The following is a 19,483-nucleotide window of genomic DNA, read 5'->3' on the forward strand; positions in this document are numbered from 1 at the left end:
GGCCGATAGTTTAGTCGGGCAGTTGATCAGTATGGGCATGTATGGGAGTGCGCACACTACGCCGATTCGATTTGGCCGATTCTTCATCCCAACTAATATTATACAACTTACAACTAATATTATAAATGCGAAAGTAACTCTGTCTGTCTGTCTGTCTGTTACGCTTTCCCGCTTAAACCTCGCAACCGATTTTGATGAAATTTGGCATAGAGATAGTTTGAGTCCCGGGAAAGAACATAGGATAGTTTTTATCCCGGTTTTTGAAACAGGGACGCGCGCGATAAAGTTTTTCTGTGACAGACAAAATTCCACGCGGGCGAAGCCGCGGGCGGAAAGCTAGTACAAATTAAAATCGGGCACAACTATCGGCCAACTAAAAATCAACGGTGTGCGCCTACTCTAAATGTTGTATAGATTAAAGAATTCTGTCCCTACAACATCTTTGTAAAAGGCATGAAAAAAAAGCAAACGGTCGGGGGGTCGAAAAATTTTTTTCATACTATGGGGATCGCGTCATGAAAAAGGTTGAAAAACACTGGTGTAAAGCAATCGTAATCATTTGACAGTTCATAACGTACGATAAAGTCAGTTATACAAAGCGTTTGACAGCATAATCGTACGTTATGAACTGTCAAATGATTACGATTGCTTTACACAATTCCACCTCAGGTCATGTAGTCTCCGCAGGACGTCTATAATAGGCTAGTTTCCTAAAAAAAACTTTTAGTCCGTCAATTATATTATCAATCAAACAAGTAAGTTTAAGAATTACGAAGTTATGGTGCGTTGAAGATCCGCGTGACGTCACAAAGTGCTACACTTTTAAGCACTCCTTGACGTCATGGGCCTCTTTTGAACTTTATCTTCAATTTTCATTAGTTTTTAAAAGTAAAAAATACGTGTCCAGTATTTTTTGATAAGTCAACTGACGGACTAATTCAAACTCTTGCCTTTTTACCTTTTTTCTTTACAAGATGTTAGGTTATGATGGGACTGACGTACATCTATGTAAAAGTCCCTAAATAAATAAAGAAAAAAAAAAACCTTTTATACATCCCTATTCACCAGAGGCAAAAACATAACCGTCCTTCTGACGCAGTCGGCTAATGAAGGATTTGGCTTACATTCTTAGAAACAAATTCTCACCTAAAGTTCAGTTCCAGTTCTTGGTATGACTTTTCTAGGAGTTTCGGCTTGAGGCGCATACAAATTAAACTGCAAACAAACAAATAGTAAATTAAATTATTGGTAATCCATGTTTCATCATCATCATCATTTTAGCCACAGGACGTCCACTGCTGAACATAGGCCTCCCCCAATGACTTCCACAACGCACGGTTTCCATCCATGTTTACCTACATTATAAATTCAATTGATTTGAAACTCCATCTGTCTGTTTTTCACGCTTAAACTCGATTTTGATAAAATTTGGTACCTATATAGTTTTATGACCCAGGAAAAACTAGTTTTCACCTAGGTTTTGAACTGTAAGTTATCTTAAAAAGTTTAAAATATGGTGGCAACAATGAAGGTTTAATAAAATAATACTTACTGCTTATGTTCTTTCTCTTTATCCAGCAGGATCCTCAACTCCCTGAGTTCCAGAAGGAACTCTCGGTCCATTTCTGTATCGTAGTACTCTGGTCCTGTGCAACTGTATGTCCAGCTGCCCATTATAGCCTGTTGAGAAAGGAAAAAATGTATACAGGGTGGAATTTTGTAATGCCACCTGGATGGAAAGTACTGTTAATATAGTAGATAGAAAATTTTTCTCAAAGAAAACATTCCTTTATTTTTGAAAAGAAATAGAACTGCATTCAAAGATTTCCAAAAATTTGCTTGCCACACTGTATACTATACTCTGCGCAAAGACTCGTGGCAGGCGGTGTAATAATAAAACAGTGCATATCACATTTTGCTTTCGCACTCACACTGGTTATGGGTGACGTCACACAGAGGTAGGCATATCGTTATTTATAATAGAATTTCCTTTTTTTACGCAGAACAAAGCAAGTTTTTGACCGCAATCGCTACTGATGATAAGTGAGATGCAGTCTAGGATGGTACATATCTGCCCTGTAAGTGTCCTTCTCACTCTCGCCTTGAAAAGGCTCGGATTATAATGTTCGGGAAAGACTGTGGTGTCAAGTACCCAATTCTTTACACCCTGTATACAAAATATACAAATTCTACTTACTTGTGCACAATGATAGAAGTCGTTGAACGACAGATATTGCAGCTTCCTCTTGGCCGTTTCGAATCGCATGCACGCTATGAACACAACGGCACCGTATTTTCTGTAAAAAAATGTTTTCGCTATTACATTGCTCATGATTATGACTATTATTACAATCATGATCATGATTATGACTATGATTACAATCTTGATCATTATTATGACTATGATTAATGACTATCGCAGAATGGCCCAATCAAGAGGCGAGGTTTCAATTGCCCTGCTTAAAACTCATTGATGTATGCCGAGGAGAAAGAAGAGGTGTCCAGGCTTAGTTGTTACTTAAAAGTTAAGTTATCTTCAAAGACCAACATCCTTGGGTAGACCATTCTGAGGCTAGAGCCCACCCGGCTCCCCCGTTAAATAGGCGCATAATTATGATTAAGAGAAGTGTTAATAAAATCATATAAGCAGTCCTGTTCATCTCCGCGAGTTTACATCGAAAACAAAACAAGCACGATGGCCCACCTACAGGATACTATTCGACAAGGCCTCACATACGAGCGAGCATTGACTCACGCACGCGTATTCTTGTGTATGGATAAAAATAATGAAAATGGTGTACTAAATACTGTGCAGTATTTAACTGCCTAAATAATAATAAAAACAGAATTTACTTTTTAAGTTGCCTGAAGACACTGAGAGGTAAATAAGTGGTGATAATTCATGCTTAATTATGTATTTCCTCCGCCATTTTCTGCAGTTTGGCACCTCACGTCACACATCATTTTACCGAAGTCAGCCCTATGGCTTCGGCGCAGTACCGATCACTGACGTTTGTCAACAAAATGGTGCTTGACTCGTGAGACAGGCTAAATTGCACCATATTGTTAATGACATTGAGCATGCATTTTTTTAAATACCTTTGCGAAGTAAACCTTCTGTACGTAGTACTTATTATTATTCTGTGATATAAGTCATACATCATTATCCGGATCATGATTGTGATTGAGTCAGAATAAAATCATATCACACATTATGCCTATATTTTTACTCACTTAGCTAGCGGTTCTGACAGTAAGAACGTGGTGCGGATATTTGACACCACGTTGCCTGGTATCTCTTCGACCGCCTTGAACACGCGACGCACGTTGTCAAACTGACGGCGACAACAACGCAGCGGCGCGCCAGAACGTTCTGACACCTATTGTGATTAGAATAGGAGTCAAAAGACAATGCCGGAAATTGGCGTCTTTTTTTTTCGCGCGGCCATCGACCAAACCTTGTTTTTTCATTACAAAATAGTGTAATAAACCAAACTTACTATGACATGTATACCCCTAAACTCAGTCTGAACTGAGTTACGAGCATTAGAAGTTTGATGATTTTACATACTAGATTTTCTTTTTGCCCGCAAGTTTTGTAAGAAATTGCAACAAAATAGTGACATTGTATGTGTAAACAAACAATACCATCCATTAAAGGCTCCAGACATCAGTATGCAGCAGAATCAGCGCAATAAAAAATAGCGCAAAATTTTGTTGCAATTTCTTACAAAACTTGCGCGGAAAAAGCAAATCTAGTATGAAAATCATCAAACTTCTAATGCTCGTAACTCAGTTCAGACTGAGTTTAGAGGTATACATTCCATAGTGAGTTTGGTTTATTACACTATTTTGTAATCAAAAAACAAAGTTTGGTCGATGGCCGCGCGAAAAAAAAAAGACGCCACCTTCCATACAAAATCTGGCATTGCCATTTGAATGGCATCTACTCTTATTGCTAATTATAGATCGTGTCATCCACTCGGACGCGCCCCACCAATGTTTGGTCTCGGTCGCGCGGGGTACGGGGAGTGTGGTCCGAGCAATCCGTAAGGCATTATTGTAGTGTGCGTGTGCACTCATGGATCATTTAGCGTGTACCGATAACACTCAACAACATAAACTAAAGCCTGGTGCGTGAGCACGTAGAATTTTGTCCAGTGACCCCAAGCTTATCCTTATCGCTCGCGCGTAATTATATTGCTGTCGCGACTGTGCGACGGGCGGCCGCAGTGAGTGTGCGAGCGCGACAGCAATATAATTACGCGCGAGCGATAAGGATGGCGAGCTTGGGGTCACTGGACGAAATTCGATTTGCTCGGTGACCTAACTTTATTTCAATTATATCGTCAGGTCATTTAAGGTAAGCACACTAATCAACCCAGAAAGGGATCAACATCGTAATTCGTATCGCCTTTCGTCGCGAGGCGAGGCGTTTACGTTACGGTGCGGATAAGTGTGCGTACTGTGCGTTGCAGTATGGAGTTTCATACAAAGAATACTGACCGCCTCAGTTACTTCGTGATTATATTAATTTCGTTCTTTAGTCTCCACTGCAGGAGCATGCCTCTAATTGACCAGAGGCAAGAGGATTTGTCCTACACTCCCCACGCTGGCCAGACGGGTTGGGGAGGCCTGATGCTCGCATTTGTCCCTTAGTCGCCTCTTACGACATCCACGGGAAGAGGAAACAAAACAAACATTGATATCATAAAAGGCGACTTGAAGACAAAAATCATTAAAAAAAATCCTCTTTATCATCATCATCATAATTTCAGCCATAGTACGTCCACTGCTGAACATAGGCCTCCCCCAATGACTTCCACATTGCACGGTTGGTAGCGGCCTGCATCCAGCGCCTTCGTACTTCGGAATACGCAGCGTGGGACGTCCATAGGGTTTCTGCTCGAGCTTTCTCGAACTCGAGAAAACTCGAGAAATTTGGCTTCATTCGAGACGAGAAAAATTTACCGGAGCTCGAGAATTCTCGAGTTTCGATTTTGAAGATTTAATATTCTTGAAAACCTATTTTCTTAGACAAAAATAAGTTTTTTTTTAATTATTTTATAGGTTAACAGTGCTTTTAGACTGGCCCGTCTTTCCTTTTTTAACTTATTTGATTTGCAAGTAATGATCTCAATCGAAACTAATAATGTTCACCAACGAGTAGGTAATAGGTATGCTATGTTTATTATGTCTGTGTAACTGACTGATTTAAAGATTGAAAAATATGTTAACTGTCTGTTAGGTTAGGTTTTTTTTTGTTTATAAATGTAGGTTTATTATCGTAATTTTGCTGTTAATTTGGACTAGTGTTCTTTGGAAAACAAGTGATTCAATTGTAGCTTCAGATTTTTATTGATATTTATCCATAAATTACACGCGACTTTATGACTTTTGTTCCTTTCATTAATTACTAATTAATGATTATTAGTTAATATTAATTATGAAATATTTTATTTTTTCTTTCTTTCCTTACCCAAATAAGTGGTACTAAATTCTAATGTTGAGTTTTGTGCAATAAAAGTAGGTATATTAGATGAAAAAAAAACCTGTGTTTTTATTAAATTTCAGCCGATTTCAACAGTTTTAATAAAAAAACTCGAGACCCGAGAAAACTCGAGACTTCGGCCTCGAGAATTCCCGAAACTCGAGAAAAAAAATAAGTCGAGAAATCAGAAACCCTAGACGTCCATCCACAAGGTGGACCGACGACCTGATAAAGGTAGCAGGAAATCTTGCCTCTGGTAAATTAGAGAGGGTTGTTCTCCTGCAGTGGAGACTAAATGACCTGATGATGATTACCAACCTCATCAAGATCCTTCCGATGCCGCGACGACAATTTTCTTCCCAACAACTCTCTGATGACTGCATCGTCCAAATCGTAATACCTAAAACAAACATTTTCTCAACTTAGTCCGATCAGGGGACAACCGCTTTAAGGACGTTTATCAACCCGGAAAGGGATCGTAGCCGTATCAACTCGAGGCGGTCAATATTCTTTGTAATAAAACTCATACTGCAACGCACACTTATCGGCACCGTAACGCCAACGCCTCGCTTCGAGTTTGACAGCGTGCGAAAGGTTATGACAGCTCGCGATACTCAATACTCAATAGTTTATTGCTTCCATAATGTTTACAAAAGGTGTTATTGGTAAGGTAAGATACAATTATGGACCCTGTCGGGCACTGCATTTTAGGATAGGCGATACGGTGTTGATCCCTTTCAGAGTTGATAAGTCTGCTATGACCTTTAAAGTCCTGGCCTATCCAGGAAACAATCAGATGTTTCTTTTACCATGTAACTTACTTTTCAATAAGCATCTGCTTTGTCTGCTCGTCAATTTGGAAGATCATCTGCTCGGATAACTTCGATGGGACTGTGAGGAGTCGCTCCAACAGGGCAAATGTGCTGAAAAACAAAACATACGTATCCTACTAAACGCTATACGGGTTTACGACGTCAGCTTCAAACGTTCCTGTCGACGTCCATACGCCGACGTCGACGTCTGAAAGACAATGCGGCAGTGGCGGATTTACAGATTTGCCGCCCTAGGCCAGCCCTCAGATTGCTGGTAAATCACACTTATAGGGCTCATATTAGGTCGTGGTCTCCTCGTCTCCTGTAAAAGCCGTAGGCCACGTCACAATGCTGATTGTAGAAATGTACAGTGGGTCTAGACAAAGTGCAAATTATAATCGCAAACCAGTCGAAAAGTGGTCAAAAAGCCCCTTTTTTGTATGGAGTTTTGACGGATTCGATTTTCGATTCGATCAAAAAGTGCGTTTTGTCTAAGGGGGCTGTTGTGTTGTGGTGTCTTTCAGACGTTTATGTCGGCGTTTAGAAGTAGGAACGTTTGACGTTGACGTTAGTCGCCGCGTATAGCTTTTATAGGAGACCGTAGCCTTAGGGATCCAGTGTAAAGTCAAACGGTTCTGAAATATTAATTGACAAAAAATGGGACTAATCCCAACTAATATTATAAATGCGAAAGTAACTCTGTCTGTCTGTCTGTTACGCTTTCCCGCTTAAACCTCGCAACCGATTTTGATGAAATTTGGCATAGAGATAGTTTGAGTCCCGGGAAAGAACATAGGATAGTTTTTATCCCGGTTTTTGAAACAGGGACGCGCGCGATAAAGTTTTTCTGTGACAGACAAAATTCCACGCGTACGAAGTCGCGGGCGGCCGCTAGTAACTCCATATTATTAGTATTAATGGTGGTCCCCTCCTGTCAATGTCATAGCTGGGACAGTTCAGTGTGAAACAACTATACAGCGTACCAAATTGACAAAGACAGGTGATTATTTACCGGTAATGATCCAACACATCGCTGGCAATCAGTTCCACCGACGCTCCGGTCTGTTTAGCGATGTTTCTCTGATGCAACGTAGACACGGCTTCACTGGCTGAAATATTTATTTGGTTATTTGACGTACCTATTCCTACATTCTATCAGTATTGAATAATGGGTCTTATGATATTTTCCAACTGTAAAATAAACCTGTGCTTTATATGGATAAGGCTGCCTAAATAGTGCTCTTTTGAGTATTTCTTTCTTTTCTTGTCTTGTGTTGTGTACATCTACTTATGTACAGACGACAGACAAACTGATGTGCTGTTGTGTGTACCAACATTATGGAACCATTTAATAGGAATAAGAGGCTGTAAATTTCCTTAACTATTAGGTACATTAAACACAATTTTATTGTACTTCACGGGACGTGAACCTAGTACATAGTATACAATATCAACAAACATATCAACAACAGGATTAAAAATTATGTTTATTTTATGCTACATATCTTCATGAATGCTAATCGTAATGCTGGCATTCATAACATTCGAGCACAGCCAAAAATAGTTATCTAATATGATTTTATCTTGTGGTATAATATTACCAAGAATGTGGTTATCAAATTAATGAAATACCTACTTACAGGAACAACCGTCAATCCACAGCTGATATATCTCGGGATCAATTAAAGTATAATTACCGACAAATACGTCTACTTCTGTGTACATTTTTAATATTTTTTTGCTGTTTTAGAGTTCCAATACGAAAATGTTTTGATAGAAATCGGGCACTGGCACTGGGCAGATTTATTTTGACAGCTGATCACAAATGACCACAAATGACACTGGTGACAAGAGACTCTTGCCATACAAAAAAAAAGCTAAGAACACTTTTGTTACGAATCTTTACGATTTATTTTTCCAATCGATTTTTTATTTTAGTTTCTAAGAATTACGAATTTCAAAACGAAATTCACGAAGTTCACGAAAATAGTACGGCAAGGTCGGCAAGAATATGGCAAGAATGCCCGAAATGGGCAAGATTTATAGTTCATTATAGTTGCGAAATACTTTTGTAAAACTATCTATAAGTATTTTGTAATCAGAAAAAATCCAATTTTTTTTTTAAATCTTTAGGTTTTTGAACGTAATCCTTTCCGTCAAATCTGTCATCGGCTACAAAAAAAATACAATTTGAGGCTTGTGCGAGTCGATTGATTTTTGGCCTTTTTGTTCTTTTTATTGTGAAACTACACTTTCAATGCCGATAAAGTAACAAATTTAACCATGTAAGTTAAGTTCTTATCTTTTTTATGACTAGAAACCTGTAAAACGGACCCAAAATGATTATTTTCTTAGTAAAAAGTGGAAGTGATTGCAGATGTTTATGTCTTCATGTCTTGTCTTATAATTGAAATAGATGTCCTCATTTGCTGTTAAATTTATTCGTTTTAGTACGAATTTACTATCTCATCGAACCATTTGGTCAACCTTAGGTAAAACTTACTTGTAAATAGTCAATTTAAAGACAGAAATACATTTTACATTATTTTGTTGCATTTCAAACCAACCTACTAAAAAGTATGTGGGCTGAATTTACTCGCAGAACACCCTCGCTTTAAAAGAGGAGCTACTTTTATTTTTTAAATACACATTTCTGTTTTCCAAAAAACATGAAATAATAATTCTTAATTGCGCTCTTTAAATAATAAAGTATGCATTATTTACAGTTCTTCCATATCCAAAAGTGCCTATTCATTTTACTCAACCACAAAATGACATCACAAATGGTTGACTGGAGGAAAATGCCGAAAGACATTGAGTCCGCCTTATGTACACTGTTTTATGTGCTTGTAGTTTAAATAAATAAAATGCACTTACATCAGTTTTTTTACTCATGAAATTTAAATTTTCAGTAACTATGGATCAACCGGACACATCCCAAGAAACCGATGCACAGGATTGTATGATCCTCCAAGTGCCTGCCATAGAAGAACCCATAGATTCTGATAACCAAGACCCGATGTTGAAAGAGAACGTCATGAACATGTTCACGAGTGTCTGGGTGAAGGTCGAGATGGAAGAAGAAGCCCCGAGCAATATCGTCGTTGAACCTGATATGTAAGTATTTTCTACTCGTAAAAACAACTGATGCAGATGAGATGTTAAATTTATTTTTTACGTCTTGAATAAATATAACTATCCTTGGACATTTACACTGCGCTTCTTGAATATTTTTGTTGAACATTAAATATTTACTTATGTATTTGATTGATCATTGACAACATATTATTTTAACCATAATAGCTTTTTAAACATTTGTATAAAGACTGACTCACAAAGAAACCAAAAGTAACTTTAATTTCTATGAGAAAGCAGTTGTGTGTTGTGTGTCCAGGGTTTTGACAAGTTAGTTTATAATTACTTCAAATTATGTCAAATATGTTTAACATTAAATTATATTTAAAGCAGTAATCATTTATTTCAATTTACTCTCAAATTTACTATTTTTATTATTATATTTTCACAGCACCCACTTCAGAGAATCAACAAGAAAGAAACAAAAACCACTATTGAAATGTGACGTGTGTGATTATACTACAACGTACAAAAACTGCTTGAAGCTCCACAAACTGGGTCACGGAGGAGTGAAGCCAAACTCTTGCGAACTCTGCGACTACAGCACAAAATATCCTACAGCGTTGAACAGGCATATGGCTATAAAACACCAATCGGAAGAGCAGTTGAGCAAAATGAGGTCGTCACCAAATTATAAATGTGGCACCTGTGACTATACTACTTATTACAAATGGAACCTGAACGCTCATATGCGAAAGCATAAAGATAACAAACAGTTTCAATGCAGTGAATGTGATTATACTACAGCGTACAGGCATAACTTTCTTAAACACAGTAAAACGCACAACGATAATATGGTTTATAAATGCGATAAGTGTCCATTTGTGACGAAATATGATGGCCACATCACTAGGCATATGGCCAAAATACACAATGAGGTTTCGGACAAAGCAAACAAGTGTGAATATTGCGATTTTTCAACTAAGGTAAATTGGAGGTTGACCGCTCATAAGGTTAGAAGTAAACAAAAAGAGATGTTGAAATGCGAGTCATGCGATTTCGAAACTTATTTCATGTGCGAAAACAAAAAACATAAAAGGACTCACACAAAAGTGTATAAAAAGAACCAAATACCTCTAGAAATGGAAGACCAACCAACCGATTCAATAACTACCACAAATAAAGAATTTCAGTTCCTGAANTTCCTGAAGGAAGAAAATGAAAAAGCAAAAGAAAAAGATCATGCAACACATAATTATATGCTAGATGGGTTCGTAGAATGGAAGAACATTCAAGTTTTAGAATCTGAGAACAAGGATCGACCGTTTCTATGCCATATGTGTAACTACACATCGCGTTTCAAAGCGTCAGTCCAAAGACACTTTCAGAGACACCACACAAGCTCCCAGATTCGTCCGTACAAATGTGTTAATTGTGACTTTGCAACGAAAACTAAAGATCAGATAGCGTTGCACAATAAACGAAGCGAATCTAAAGTCCCTATGAGCTGTAATTTATGCCAGTTCACAACAAACTACAAGTGTCAATACGTTATGCATCAGAAGTCTCACTACGAGTACAAGTGTACGAAGTGTGAGTATATTTGTAAGCATAAATATGAGATGCAGAAACATGTTACAGCGGTACACCTCGGTGACGGTTTCAAATGTCAGTATTGCGGTTATTTAGCTACAAGGAAAGAGAATTTGCTCTCTCATGAGACAACCCACACTGGGGTCAAACCGTTCCATTGTACGGTGCCTCAGTGTGGGTATAGATCTATAAGGAAGACGTTGCTTCGTAACCACATGGCCCGTTTTCATGGAGATATAAAAGACGATGTTAAGATTGTCAGCGATAACAAGATTCAGGCACTAAAATTGCATATCGAACATTTATAATAAGTTTTTGTGTTTATTAACATTCATACTGTCTAGTATTAACATAGATACCCTGTTGTCTACACTTTTTGTCGGCCGATAGTTGGGTCGGTCGGGCTGTTAATCAGTCAGTATGAACATGTATGGAAGTATGCACAGTACACAGATTTGGTATCGGCCGATTCCATAAACAAATTAGAGCCGACAAAACTATCGGCCGACTGAAAGTCTGTTATCTATGGGTAAAGTCCGGTCACTGAGCAGATGGAATTTCGTACAATGACCCCAAGCTACCCATCCTTATCGCTCGCGCGTAATTATATTGCTGTCGCGACTGTGCGACGCGCGCCCGCAGTGAGTGTGCGAGCGCGACAGCAACATAATTACGTGCGAGCGACAAGGATGGGCAGCTTGGGGTCATTGGACGGGATTCTACGTGCTCACGGACCAGGCTTTAGCCAATCAGATTAAACGATTTTGTTGAAAAATAGTACCTATAAAAACTACATAAGACTCAGTGTTTAGCTCTATTCAAATAGCCTATAATAACGTTACAATGATGTAAAAGTTTAATAAAAAAGTCTTGTAGTATCTTTACCTACGCTACGCAGTTTTCAAACATTATTCTTAGGATAGTAATATTAGATTGATTTTCACCTTGTTGTATTATTATTCAAAATATTTTTATTCATTACACTGTTAAAGAATCACAATTTATGTATTACTAGCTTTCCGCCCGCGGCTTCGCCCGCGTGGAATTTTGTCTGTCACAGAAAAACTTTATCGCGCGCGTCCCTGTTTCAAAAATCGGGATAAAAACTATCCTATGTTCTTTCCCGGGACTCAAACTATCTCTATGCCAAATTTCATCAAAATCGGTTGAGAGGTTTAAGTGGGAAAGCGTAACAGACAGACAGACAGACAGACAGAGTTACTTTCGCATTTATAATATTAGTTGGGATAAGGTATAGTGCTTAACTCCAGTGCCTGAGGTATACACCACAAAATTTTTATCACCGAAAAAAAAATCTGGGTAATGAGTTATTGATACTGATCCTATTTATGCAAAAAAAAAGTTAAATAAAGTTACTCAAAATTTCATCCTAAAATTGGTAATTTATAGACACACGCGTCGTTAGCACTATTTACGTAAGATAATGTAACACTTATTAGAACTCGACATGGTCTAAGTTAGCTAAGTATCTTCTTATAAATATATAAAAGGAGAAACTGACTGACNGATTCAGGCACTAAAATTGCATATCGAACATTTATAATAAGTTTTTGTGTTTATTAACATTGATACTGTCTAGTATTAACATAGATACCCTGCTGTCTACACTTTTTGTCGGCCGATAGTTGGGTCGGTCGGGCTGTTAATCAGTCAGTATGAACATGTATGGAAGTACGCACACTACACTGATTTAATAATAATAATAAATCTTTGGACAATTTCACACATCGCCAGCTAGCCCCAAAGTAAGCAACTTAATGCTTGTGTTATGGGTGCTAGCTTAACGGATATACTACTTATATACTTTTTTTTTAAATACATACATATTATACATAGTAACACCCAGACCCGTCACAGAAATTAAAATTCATCACTTCAATTTCTGCCCGGCCGGGAATCGAACCCGGGACCTCTCGGCATAGTAGTCCGTTCTGAACCACTACACAAAACGGCCGATTTGGTATCTTCCGATTCCATAAACAAATTAGAGCCGACAAAACTATAGGCCGACTGAAAGTCTGTTGTCTACGGGTAAAGTCCGGTCGCCGAGCAGATAGAAATTCGTACAATAACCCCAAGCTACTCATTGGGGTCATTGTACGAAATTCCATCTGCTCAGCGACCGGACTTTAGTATAAATGTATGTCGTTGCTAGCCAATCAGACTACACGTTTTTATTGAAAAATAGTACCTATAAAAACTACATAAGACAGTGCTTAATAGCTCTATTCAAATAGCCTATAATAACGTTACAATGATGTAAAAGTTTAATGAAAAAGTCTTGTAGTATCTTTACCTACGCTACGCAGTTTTCAAACATTATTCTTAGGATAGTAATATTAGATTGATTTTTACCTTGTTGTATTATTCAAAATATGTTTATTCATCACACTGTTAAAGAATCACAATATGTATTATAAGGTATAGTGCTTAACTCCAGTGCCTGAGGTATACACCACAAAATTTTTATCACCGAAAAAAAAATCTGGGTAATGAGTTATTGATACTGATCCTATTTATGCAAAAAAAAAGTTAAATAAAGTTACTCAAAATTTCATCCTAAAATTGGTAATTTATAGACACACGCGTCGTTAGCACTATTTACGTAAGATAATGTAACACTTATTAGAACTCAACATGGTCTAAGTTAGCTAAGTATGTAATAATAACACTGGAAGCGTGGTCGAGGCGTGAGCGAGACAAACAGATCGGGGCAATATGCGAGCGCGTACGACTACTCTAGCGAGCAGCGGAGTGACCCAGCTGTGACACGAAAAATACGGACTAAAGAAAATTTAATTAAAAAATTAACTTTATGAAAAACATTTATTTTTCTTCTGCTATAAATTTTTCACACGTTTCTACATAACCTGTTAAAATTTTTTCGGTGATAAAAATGTAATGGTGTATAACATGACAGAGCATCCAGTGCCGCTAACATTTCTCAGGCACTGACTGAGTTAGTACTCAAGCTCAGAATTTGAAAAATGTGAAGATGAAAACTAGTTACCAATAACATCACAGGCTTTTGAACTCGACTTGGAATGGTCTTTACTGTTTTTGCACTGCCTAAAGTCCGGTCGCCGAGCATGAATTTCGTACAATGACCCCAAGCTACCCATCCTTATCGCTCGCGCGTAATTATATTGCTGTCGCGCTCGCACACTCACTGTGCGACGGACGGCCGTAGAGCCGCGAGCGATAAGGATGGGTAGCTTGGGGTCATTGTACGAAATACTATCCGCTCGGCGACCGGACTTAAGATGAAATTTATTTCACCTTTATAACCGCCTACTAATCGTATACTATGTTTGTTAATCATTCATTGTGTTATTTATTATTATTATCAATATTTGTGCAATTGGGTTTGATTTTATTTTATTTACTTGTAATGGAAATAATAAAGAAAACATTATTTTATAATTATGTAACTTTTTATGTTGTGTCTCTTTTACTCGTTATTGTAACGAGCATAACTGTAATATAAAGCAGCTGAAAATGTATTATTAATGCAAGAAAGCATTTATTTGTTTAGTGGAGTTATATTAGTATTTCCTTTTTTTCGCTGGTTTAACCCATTTAGACCGATAATTATTTTTGTAAATAAAAATTGATTTTTCAGCAAAAACTTACAAAGGGAAGCCCAAAAATCATGAAAAAAATATTTAAAAAAATAATCCATAAATAGGGGGCCGTGGGGAGCCCGTCCCATATAGGGTACAGTAGGTCTATAAGCAAGCAAAACATAGTTGTTGTTCAAAGAAGATTTTTATTTATTTTTGTATGATATAAAATAAAAATAAAATCATATAATCACTAGTATCACACTTGGCATATCTTGTAAGACGTTTTCTGTGATACTAACCACATGTTGGTTCTTTTTTCCTACCTTCTCAGAAGTTAGTGAGGATAGCTGAAGAAGATCTGGCTTCTTCTGATTTATTACGTTTATTGCTATCTATAATCGCATTTAGCAACACGACGATGGAAATTTAGCAAATCCATCGGAGAAAACTCTGAGGGTTATTATTTACATTGACACTATCTTTATCGCCTAAATCTTCGTCAGTCTGATCATCATTAGCGGTCATCTGACAAGACAGTAGTAGAAAAATACCAAAATTGCTTTATGTTTGCTGAAATTATTAAATATTTCATGATTTGTGGCAATAAAGTGAAGCATCAATTGCCTGAAACAATAAAAATAATAAAAATTAAATTTTATTTTTCGCACGATTTGCTCATGCATAGACCTACTGTACCTTATACGGTACACCTATTTTAGACGGGAATAAACTGTATAAAAATTATCTCAATAATATTTTTTTGTAGTCATGATATCTATTGTACTCTATTTTAAAAAAAAAATTGATAAATAATATAATTTACCATGAATAATAAGAAATTATACCTTCTTAAATACATTGTAAATATTGTTTTTGTTTTCTGTCGAGGAATTTCATAAATATTTCCGAAACCACTTGTTAAAACATATTATTAAATGTTTTTATGTAAAATAATCACTTTAAGCTTACTGTCACAATCATTTTTACAAATTAATAACAGTTTGGTACTTCGAAATATTTTCAAAAAGATACTGTACCACATAGGGTACGGTAGGGCTAAATGGGTTAATAAATATTTACTTCTTAGAAAACAATGATTTTTTCAATAACCAATAATACCTTGTACCCGCTTGAATACAAACACAGAAAATTCAATCAATTGTTATTGGCGAACTAAAATAAAACCACACTGTCAAGGACAAATACCTTTTATTTAAATTTCATTGTGCATATTTCGGTAAATATAAAAAATATGGCAAAATAAACTGAAAAACGAGCGTGCATACCTTTAAACGAAACAGCGCATCGCTTGAAGCGGCCCAGTGGACGAGCGGTGAAAATAATCACGAAACAATTTACATTCATATTTAAAACCTTTTATAAACATACCTACAGAAAGACACTGGTTCTCAAACTGTCAAATACAGTCCCCCACACATTGGCAGCAGATTCATCCCACATTATTTTATTAAGACTTCGAAATGCTTTTTTTAAGATTTCCGACTATATCTTTCTATGAAAATACACCCGATATAACTTAAAAATAAGCAAATTATACATTCTGATGGATGTTATCAAGGACATTTGTAATATAAACTAAACTGAGCCCACTCGTCCACTGAGCACGTAAGAATCGCATTTACAAAAGGGCCTATAAGTACATAATAGTATTTAACAATTTTATACATACATCTTTTAGTTAATATATTGACAAAAATAACTGTTATTTCGCCAAATACAGACGGAAAACGTTCGTAGACTAGATATTACTTTCGTGAGCGGTTGCCGAGTGTGAAACCAATGATAATAAGCTTAGAGAACCGCGCACGAAACCATCTGATAATATTAAATGTGATGCGACCAAAAATGATGTACTACAACCAATATTAAGACAGAGAGAGAGAAAGAGTAGATTTTTGTGAGTTCGTTTCAATGGATGGAGGAAAATCGATCAGAATTCCTTTTTCAGAATGTCAAGATAAATAATAATTTATTAAATAATATTGATTATGATAATATGCCTCCTCAACCCATCTTGTCTTGTAGTGTGGGGAGCGTAGCGTTCTTTTTTTGCCTCTGATAAATTTAAGAAGGCCCAGAAAGGTGCGTGACATAAATGTTGAGAAACAGTGGTCACTCTTTCGAAGTGAATTAGTGCGTAGTTATTGAATATCTCTACAGTTTTATTCAATAAGAAAAGAAATATTTTTTTCCTCCGATTTAAAACCATTGTAACTTTTAAAGTAATAGATTTTTAAGGTCTTTTTTGGTCGCATCAATGATTCTTCAGTATCCTTTTACCGCGCTATTTTACACTGGCAACACTGCCAGAATCGTGCCCGCCCATACCGTTACAATATTAATATCAATAATTATATAACTTAATCTAAATATTATATTATTTAAACAAATAATTATTACGTACAATTTTACTATGCTCTAAGCTGCAAGACTAGAATTCATGGCTTCTAAGAAACGTATTTATATATGTATATTAATAATAGTATTTATACATTTTGTGGCGTTTTTGAAGTGTTGCATTTGCATATATTTATGTATTTTTTATCGAATAATGATCGATATGCATAATATTAGCTTCTTCNTTAGCTCCTCCTTTTACAATTTTCAAATCTAAACTACTAGAGAAGTTGCTTGACGGTTTTTAAACAGATTTGGCAGCAAATCAACCTTCCCAAGTCGTCGAATTTTCCCAATGGATTCTGAATCTTATTTCATAATGTAAGATTCAAAATCAATTGAGGCAACTCGTCATTTTATACAATCACAACATTTCAAAACCTGTAATTGTAATATTCGAAACCTAGTGTGCAAACATTCATATGCAAAAAACGAAATGCTGTCAATTTTTATTAATAATTAATTATTATTAGCTCAAAATTGTACATATTTCTACTGCAGTCCCGTACTCGCTCGAACATCATCCCTTGATTCAAAAATATCATCATTACTATCATCCGAAATCAACAACATCTAAAATCGAATTATTTATATACTCCAGTATCCGGCTACATGTATCACATGGCAACACTTTTGGCCAAACCCTATAGACCAAAGCCGGTAATCCAACGGCCAGAAGACGAGTGTCTAAACATTAAAATTTTAAAAGACAAAAATAACAGAATTTTGTACCATGCGTGTGACATTGTCATTATTAAAAACTTTAACCTTCAAACGGCCGTTTCAACATTCGAAAGCAAGTTATATATTTATTTATACCTTATATATAAATGTTATATATTTAGTTACATTACCAGGTGCCTCTGAGACGTTTTAATGTTCATATTCGAACGAACTCGCTATATTTTTACGAATGACAATAATATCTAAGCGAAGACACACGAAAATGTGTGCGCGTACCCTAAAATCTTTAACATCCTTCCAGAGCCAACATTTCAAGCCCCATTTTAAATAAAAATAAAAGAAACAGTTAACTTAAAAGTATCTCCACCAACAAAAAAATAACATTATAATAATATATCTTAATTGAAACGAAAGTAAATATAATAAAATTATACAAATTTTCCACTTCACCGATTGTAACGTATAAATAAACATAAATATTTAACGTTATTTTTTTAAATAAATAAGATATCTGTACACACTTCCATAAATTACAAGTCAGTGTGGCTATCTGTCAAAATTATAGCTAATTTAGTAGTAAAAATAATCAAATGCTTTTAAATAATTAAAAGATTTGATATTTTGTTATTCGATTATATTAAGTATGCTTTATAACTATAATTTCAACTGAAACTAATTGTCATGTTACGAAATACGCTAAAATGCAATATCGCTCTTGTATTTAGAGAAAAAAAATACAAATAAAAGTATTTAAGTTATTGACAAATGCGTAGTGCAAAATCCACTAAGATAGTACAGTCGACGTCAAATACTTCGTGACACCCAAAGTGGCCAAAATGTTGACAACACAACCTTATTCCAATTGTAACAAAGACGTGTTGCGAATTTTTGGCTACTTTGGGTGTTACGAACTATTTGGCGCTGACTGTACACAAATAGATATAATAAAATCAAAATAATTTTAATTCACTCCAATGTAATTTTTTTGCTATCTCTATAACTGAAAGCAGAAACTATTTATGTATACTGTCCCATTTAATATGTAGCGAAGGAATACACTGATATTCGGTTTTAGAGACAGCCACAGATACATAAATCGAGCCAATCGTTGTCCATAGACAAAATAGAGGATTTGTCTATGTGTGATTTTCATAATCTGTATTTTATTTTGTCTTTTAAATAAAATTTTGTTCAATAAATACTTTGGAAGCACCAAATAAAATATAATAATAATAAATTAAATTCTTTACATTATAAGTAAGACATGCACCATAGATTAAACAAAAATGTTTTATAAAAACGAATAAATTAAAATAGTGAGCTTTGCGAAGTCTTATCATTATTTTTCACTTATTAAATGACCATTGAATTGATTTCAGACCTTATAATAAGGATGATAAAGTACAAAACCCAATGGAGGGAAGTCAAAAAAATCTTTATCTAATTTGACATTGCTTATGGCCCTTAAAACAAGGTGATAGGGTTCAAAATGTAGTGACAACTACATTAATATACTGCCATTGCTGTACCTTCAGCATATCAAATCAATACACCTTATTTTCGACTTTAGAACAAGGCCTTGACCTTTAGATAAGGTCCAATGTTCAGTGAAACATATTCCATAACTTGTCTGTCAGATAGCTATCTGAAACTTTATCAGGTGTACAAAGAGGAAAGATTTGATTGTTTGTATTGCTCTGCAAGCTCTGAAAGTAATGAACCAATTAAAAAAAAATCTTTCACCATTCGAATCCTACATTATTTCTGATGAATTTAAGCGGTTCGAAGTTCACCGGGTCAGCTAGTGTATAAAATCAATGGTC

At 35.9% G+C, this 19,483-nt stretch overlaps 2 protein-coding genes across 2 annotated transcripts; one reads left to right on the forward strand and one right to left on the reverse strand.

Moving 5' to 3' along the window:
- Positions 1 to 1,548: 1,548 nt before the first annotated feature.
- Positions 1,549 to 8,084, reverse strand: LOC114361310 (acidic fibroblast growth factor intracellular-binding protein-like). Its single transcript, XM_028316304.1, has 7 exons — positions 7,944 to 8,084; positions 7,316 to 7,412; positions 6,313 to 6,414; positions 5,810 to 5,891; positions 3,235 to 3,380; positions 2,198 to 2,297; positions 1,549 to 1,680 (listed from the first exon to the last, which is right to left on the reverse strand). The coding sequence occupies exons 1-7, from the start codon at positions 8,026 to 8,028 to the stop codon at positions 1,549 to 1,551; spliced, it is 744 nt and encodes a 247-aa protein (XP_028172105.1). The 5' UTR covers positions 8,029 to 8,084.
- Positions 8,085 to 8,473: 389 nt separating this feature from the next.
- Positions 8,474 to 12,672, forward strand: LOC114361312 (zinc finger protein 761). The gene is made up of 4 exons (XM_028316306.1): positions 8,474 to 8,588; positions 9,216 to 9,420; positions 9,830 to 11,249; positions 12,506 to 12,672. Exons 2-4 carry the CDS (start codon positions 9,221 to 9,223, stop codon positions 12,533 to 12,535), a joined length of 1,650 nt encoding a protein of 549 aa, XP_028172107.1. The 5' UTR covers positions 8,474 to 8,588; positions 9,216 to 9,220; the 3' UTR covers positions 12,536 to 12,672.
- The last annotated feature ends 6,811 nt before the right edge of the window (positions 12,673 to 19,483 follow it).

Source organism: Ostrinia furnacalis, unplaced genomic scaffold (assembly GCF_004193835.3).
Source record: "Ostrinia furnacalis isolate ACB-3 unplaced genomic scaffold, ASM419383v2 OfSCF5553, whole genome shotgun sequence".
Lineage (NCBI taxonomy): Eukaryota > Metazoa > Arthropoda > Insecta > Lepidoptera > Crambidae > Ostrinia > Ostrinia furnacalis.